Genomic DNA, 7,414 nt, shown 5'->3' with positions numbered 1-7,414 from the left:
GACCCAGTAATTTATTCTCACAAGTTCCACTATGCTGCATTTTTCAAGTAAGCAAATCAACATTAATCTTTTCTTTCTTTGATAGAAAAAATTAAATATATTTAGTGATTTAATTCATTTGTGTTTCTTGCAGGCCCTTCAGGTATTCTTCTTGGAAAAGGGAGCTGTGGTTTCCTGTTCTTGGGAAGCTGTCTGACTCCAGTGAGGAACGGAGCAGTGAGGGACGGAGCAGTGATGGACAGAGCAGTGAGGGACTGAGCAGTGAGGGACGGAGCAGTGAGGGACGGAGCAGTGAGGGACTGAGCAGTGAGGGACTGAGCAGTGAGGGACGGAGCAGTGAGGGACGGAGCAGTGAGGGACGGAGCAGTGAGGGACTGAGCAGTGAGGGACGGAGCAGTGAGGGACGGAGCAGTGAGGGACGGAGCAGTGAGGGACTGAGCAGTGAGGAACGGAGCAGTGAGGGACAGAGCAGTGAGGAACAGAGCAGTGAGGGACAGAGCAGTGAGGAACAGAGCAGTGAGGGACAGAGCAGTGAGGAACAGAGCAGGGAGGCAGTGTTCACATTTTGCCCATGACGGCTTAAACATAAAGACATAGTCTGACTTTTGCATTTTTGTTTCGTTATAAATGAAATACATAAAATGAAATGAAGTCCATAAACCACCTTGTTGGATTTATGTTAATGTTATATTCATTAAAGTCATTTGCCTCCACGTGTTCCTGTTGTTCTTAACTGATCCTAAAGTAGCTGGGTTGGTAAGAGATGAAGTCGAGTTCAGACTGATATACTGCAACCATACCACTAGATGGCATTACTTCAACAATACCATAATGACATGATTATAACTCTATAAGGAACAGATTGATCTTTTCATGAAACTTTACCTTTTTGAACAACTGATGGGAATAATCATGTAACTGTTTTATTGATGAATGTCAATATCCTTAATGTGCAGGTGTCATAATGTCATAACCACACTTTGTTCTGCTCTGATGTCACTGTTACAGTTTCATCAAAGCTGTCTGTGCCATTTGCACTCTCCTTTTTGTCCAATATCAGACACATATTGACCGATATTGTAGCAATGTTTTCTTATTTCTTTCTTATTTATTAAGGTGGAGAATTTGCATTTCACAAGAGAAAGAAGAACTGATGCTCACCTCAAAGAATCATTAAACACTTACTCAAATGGAGGAATCGCATGCTCTTGCTGGCTGTATGATACAGAGAAGAAAAAAAAGATCAGCTTACAAATTGTAATGCATTTGCTCAGACACTAAAGAAACTCAGATAAAGAACAACAACTCGTGAGTTAAACTTAAGAGTGATTCACTCCAGAAAGATCCAGCAGATAATTATCTGTGTTGCACGGAAAGGGGTGAGATGGTTGGTTGTCTTATTGACTGACAAACTGTATAGGAGTGCCAGTCAGGAGAGGCTTTTATGACACTATAGATCAAAGTCCACCTGTGGGCCTCAAACAACCATCAGTCCAGAAGGGCTGTTGGGTCTCTGCCTGCTGGCCTTTCTCCGCCTGGCCCGCAGTGTCTGTCTGGTCTACAGATCTCTGCGACAATGAAGATCAGGGTGGACTGACGGGAGTTCAAGCTAAGCCCCACCTGCCAGAATGGACCTAGCTGCTTATCAACCGCAACTGCTGCAGCCTCTTGTCCACCACCTCGACCACTGTCCAAACAATCTCTTAAATGTGGAGGGATCGTCGACATGTAAGTGTTAAGATCTAAGTATAAATCCTTACTGGTAGACCTCAGACGCTCAGACAGTTTTAACTCGTACATGGTTATCAAGTTACCAATATCTTTTAGTGCTCTGTTTTAAAGGTTGTGTCTGGAAATGCATGTCGTGATACATGATACATGATAAAACATTTAACACCTATGCTGAAAAATACATGAAAAAAAATAATAATTTGTAGGTGTTTTGTCATTGTGCTACAGTTTTTCATTTTCAAGACTGGTTCCAGTCATAACCGGTGATAGCTCATAATTATGTAAGGGTCATATCTATTATCATGGCCTAAGGAAATCAAGTAGGGTGATAAGGTACAGTCTGCAACAGAGGGATGGTCCTGTACTGCTCTTTACTCTCTCGTCATCAGCAATAAATATCAATAGTGTCTCTACAAACACCAATCTGAAAGTATGTGTTAGTTATTAATCTTCTTCAGTGCCAACTTGAAATATTACCAGCAGTTCTATGTGTCACATTGTTGATTTTCAGACAAAGTAACACAACACAATAGTGGTGTAATAATCCAGACAAGGCTCTCAGTCTTCTTTCAGGGACTCACCTATGTCTCTGTCTCAAATAGACCTACGGATTTAGGCAAGACCATTCAAGAACACAACAGATTTATTTGTGTAAAACAATGTTGTAATTGAATGAAAACTCTGCAGTTTTGTTTTCTTAATCTAATCATCCAATGACATATCAGCAACTCCACGCATGGGGCCATGTGGACATGGTCAAGATCTGAAGTTTAAACCAGACACCAGAATAGGGAACAAATGGGATTTTTTAAGTAAATGAGAAAAGATTGTGGGAATCTGCTAATCTACTGGGACCTTCACACATAATCGTCTCTAGAGTTTAAAAATAAATAAACAAATATCCAGTAAGCAGTGGCCAGACAAGTCTGAAATTGAAAGTAACCACTAGTTAAAACCAAGGTATGCACAAGGCCTTACACGTCAAAGTTTGAACATACAACATGCAAAACATGAAGCACATGTGCTGCGGCAGCACACACCCTCATCAGACACTGTATTAGTTACACACAGTTACAACACCCAAAGAACATGATGGTGAATGTCAAGTACACTGATCGTGGTCTTGACTCACTTTTGCCCTGCCTTGGTCTTGGTCCTGTCTCATAGTACACTATAGTACACTCTGGTCTCAGTTTTCGTGATCTTAACTACAACGCAGTGGACATTTTAACAACTATACCTTGTCTCACCTTGTCTCCACATTGGCCTCGGTGCAGCAGAAGAAGCTTGTGTCCTTATTTCCATTTGATGCTTTACTGATAATTGTGGCATTATTCTCCAGCTGAGGAGTTAAAGGCAGAGCCAAGTGGGAGACCAGCTTCTCAGGAGACTTGCCCCGTCTGTGGAGACAAGGTGTCAGGATACCACTATGGACTGCTCACTTGCGAAAGCTGCAAGGTAAACAACAGGGTTTGCATAACTCATTGAAAATGGGTCTTCTCCAGCAACAAGCAAACAAGTATTTAGATTATTGATTCAATTGTTGATAAGGCAGCACTTTATAATAAGTACACACGATTAACATTAGTTAAGCATTAATAAATATTGAATTGTATAATGCATGAATACACATTAGTATGTACTTTATAAACACAGCTATAAATGTTTTACTTACTAGGGGGAACAACTATTCATATTCTAAGAAGTTTATGATAATCAGTTGATCGTCAAAATAGTTGGATATAAGTATGATCTATATTTATTTGTCTAACGAGCACAGAATCTTTCTCCGTCTGCAGGGATTCTTTAAACGTTCAGTGCAGAACGGCAAGCATTACATGTGTGCAGAACAGCAGAGCTGCCCCATGAACCTTTCCCAGAGGAAACGTTGTCCCTTTTGCCGCTTCCAGAAGTGTTTGGCAGTGGGCATGAAAAGAGAAGGTAGCCACCCTACGCACAGAGATGTACACACATGTGTTTTTGTAGTAGCACATATTGCTCTTCATTGCAACATGCTCTGGCATGATTTTTACCCACACAGCTTATCTAATATGTCATAAACAAGGGCCGGTGCCGCCTGTAATGTCCCAGATTTTTATCATCTGAGCTCTTGACTCTATGAGTTAAAATATTTCTGGCAATGTCTGAATTAATTTGCAGTAATAACCTTCTTATTAGTTTCATGTCCTTTCAACAGCTGTAAGGGCAGATCGTATGAGAGGTGGCAGGAATAAATTTGGGCCTCTGTATCGACGAGACAGGCAGATGAAACAGCAAAGGGCTCATGTCCAGACAGACACCGCCCCGCACAGGATTAAGATGGAAACTGCACAAATACATCGATCCGCAGCTACAACTGACCACATGTGCACTTCGTTGTCCTCTGATGCTGTTCATCAACCCCACATCTATCACTCTACCGTGGTGCAGTCAGGAGTGTCAATGCCTCATGACTGCTTCGTGAACACAGACAGGATGACAACACCTCCATCCTTGCCCTGTCCTGGACTTTACTGCCGCACACTCCCTGGATTTGTCCAGGAGAAAAGAGAAATGGCTTTTAGCTGCAGCACAGGCCCTGCTAATTATCCAATGCAGCCAAACAGTGCATTCCCCCCAAAAGGCACATCAGCATCGCCCCTCACTTCAACACTAAGCTCAACCAACCCCCTCTCACAAGCGCTCATTCAAACCTCAGACACTCCCCCATCTGCCAGTCTTTCAAGCAACTTCCTAAGTCAACTCCTGGAAGGAGAGCAGGACGAGAGCCAGCTGTGTGCCAAGGTCCTGGCCAGCCTGCAGAGAGAACAGGCCAATCGAGGCAAACATGACCGCCTTAATACATTCAGCATCATGTGCAAAATGGCCGACCAGACTCTGTTTGGTCTTGTGGAGTGGGCCAGGAACACTTCTCTCTTCAAGGAGCTCAAGGTGACAAATCATGAAGTCTTGTGCTGTAGTGTGCGTGATGTTAACGTCAGTTGTAGAGGTTGTAGCCTTTAATTCGCTCGGCCAAGGTGGTTTTGGTTTTTGCTACATTTTATATTTGATTGAGAACTCAAAATAAAGGACAGATCAGAATTAAATTTTCTTGGATTATAGAATGAAGACCAGCGGTCTCAAACTCAAATGCCCTGAGGGCCAGTCAAGTGAAACAGGGAAACTAAGCAGCCTTGGCAGAGGTCTGAGTTCTGTGTTTTTTCTTGTTTGGCATGACTTCACATCAATGTTTCATTCCTCATATAGGTGGAGGACCAGATGGTGCTGCTGCAGAGCTGTTGGAGTGAGTTGCTGGTCCTTGACCATCTGTGTAGACAGGTGACCTACGGCAAAGAGGGATGTATATATCTGGTCACAGGACAACAGGTCAGGTTTAGCACTTCACTCTGATAATGGTCAAACACGTCTTTGAATTGTAGTTGGGTGTTGAATTGGATTGTATTTCTCTCATTCCGATACAGATAGAGGTGTCGAACATCGTCTCTCAGGCAGGAGCGACACTGAGTAGCCTGGTATCAAGGACCCAAGACCTGGTTTCCAAGCTGAAGACACTGCAGTTAGACAGACATGAATTTGTCTGTCTTAAATACTTGGTGCTATTCAACCCTGGTAAGCTTTTACTTTTAAAAGTCTAGTGCAGGGGTCTCAAACTCAAATTACCTGGGGGCCAATGCGCATCTATTGTGGTCAAGAGGGGGCCGGCCTAAGTGGGGAAAAAAAACAACTGTTCACAATATTGCATCATGATATCACATGTATACTTAATTATACTATTTATGATGAAAAATTAATGTATTAATATCAAAAACAGACTATTCGTGGCTCGGGCCCTAACAAGTGTATTTATATATGTAATTGAATGTTGTATATGATACATTAAATAATGGGATAATAATGACCAAATGTCGTGGGCCATGTTTTCATTAGAACATGATATTAAGTGGGGGGCCGCATGTAATCGATTGGGGGGCAGCATATGGGCCCCGGGCCGCCAGTTTAAGACCCCTGGTCTAGTGATTATCACCCAGAAAAAAACTTACATTACAAATACATAGTCACACATGTGTATGTATATACTGTATGTGTTTATGATGACGATGCATGCATCTCTATGCTCTAGATGTGAAATCTGTGCAGAGTCGCAGGCAGGTGGAGCAAATTCAAGAGAGGGTGAATCGGGCCCTGATGGAGCACACCCAGCAGAGTCACTCAGGGCATGCAGACAAGTTTGGCCAGCTGCTGCTTCGCCTCCCTGAGGTTCGCAGCATAAGTCTGCAGGTTGAGGAGTATTTGTATCAGCGCCATCTGCTGGGAGATTTGCCCTGCAACTCGCTGCTTGCCGAGATGCTTCACACCAAGCACAACTGAGACATTGCTGTAAATCTTTGTGCATCCTTTTCAGCCTTAATATCAACGATCATCTTTTTACTTGAGGTGAATGATGCAACACTTTACAGGGATGTTCTCTTTTACAGCTCACAAAAATGCCATTAGGTTTCTCCTTAAGGGATAATACCTACTGTACTTCATTCTAGTTCCACTTATCTACAGTATTAAGACAACCACAATACCCAATAAATATTTTTGGCCAGTATTGTTGTGGCATTTTAGATCAAAGCACTACTGTGATGTTTTTATGAGCAGGAAGACCCCTTCAAGGAAGGAAGAAAAACACTTGAATAAAGAAATGTGGTTTTTGCACGTGTTGCCTGTGTGTTCTAAAATGATAATAACAAGTGATGCTGATGCAAATGAAAAAAAAAAAAAAACTTGGGAATGTAAAAAAAATAAATAACATAACATAACGATGATTCAAAACGGAGTTTTATTTGTCTGGTCCAGTTGCAAGGATAGTTAGTTTATGAGATTAACACACACACACAATGTGCTGGCACAAACTTATCAACAAAAGAGAAAGAAATGAATGTGTGACTTAACGCCTGAACCAAAAAAGACAAGTACGGTAGAAACTGGAGCGAAACATCAAATGAGACATCCAATGTAAACTGAATAAATACACGTATGGGTGATGTGGGGATTTTAGGGGAGAATTGCACAAAATCAAAATAGATTGTTACAAACATAAATACAAACAGCCACTTATTTTATATGCACTTCCTCACACTCACATTTTTAATTACTCATCTAATTTAATTTACTTTGTTTGCACTCAACCCGTTTTTCACATCTCACTCAAACTGTTGGAGGCAGTCACCGCTGCTTGAGCAGACTGACAAGTTAAAGATGGCCATTGTCCCACAGATCTTGTGGTGGTTTTATTCTGATCAATTAAAAGCAAACGTATTGTCAAATGTGTTTACCAAAAGCATGGACTAAAAGAACAACAAGAAGTTTGCTGTTTACATTCCCACCAGTTACACAGTCTCTGGAGAATGTGGCGACTATCAGGGCCGCTATAGTTCAGAACAATCCTTCAAAAGGAAAACCCCCGTTTATAAGACTCACGTATAGTAGGAAACTGACTCATGACAACCTAAAGGGTTTATTCATCTATAGACGAAATGCTAAGGAAAGCTTCGATTTGACAATTTCTATTTATTCTCATTCACTCATTCTCATCTCAAACATACATCTCACTATTGGTCAAGCAGCAGGCTAGCTTATTCATAGCTTACAAAGGTCAACTTTTTTACAAATCATTGTCAAAAAAAATCAAAGTAAC

The 7,414-nt window shown here is 41.6% G+C and overlaps 1 protein-coding gene across 1 annotated transcript; it reads left to right on the top strand.

The window, feature by feature from the left end:
• Positions 1-1,628: 1,628 nt before the first annotated feature.
• On the top strand, positions 1,629-6,099 carry nr5a5 (nuclear receptor subfamily 5, group A, member 5; the record flags this gene model as incomplete). The annotated part of the gene is made up of 7 exons (XM_083896371.1): positions 1,629-1,728; positions 3,074-3,189; positions 3,531-3,672; positions 3,929-4,662; positions 4,978-5,097; positions 5,193-5,340; positions 5,852-6,099. 7 exons carry the CDS (start codon positions 1,629-1,631, stop codon positions 6,097-6,099), a joined length of 1,608 nt encoding a protein of 535 aa, XP_083752497.1.
• Between the last annotated feature and the right edge of the window lie 1,315 nt (positions 6,100-7,414).

Source organism: Microchirus variegatus (assembly GCF_963457635.1).
Source record: "Microchirus variegatus genome assembly, chromosome: 10".
In the NCBI taxonomy this organism is placed as follows: Eukaryota; Metazoa; Chordata; class Actinopteri; order Pleuronectiformes; family Soleidae; genus Microchirus; species Microchirus variegatus.
The sequence above is the reverse complement of the archived record's forward strand: the minus strand, read 5'-3'. Positions and strand labels throughout refer to the sequence as shown.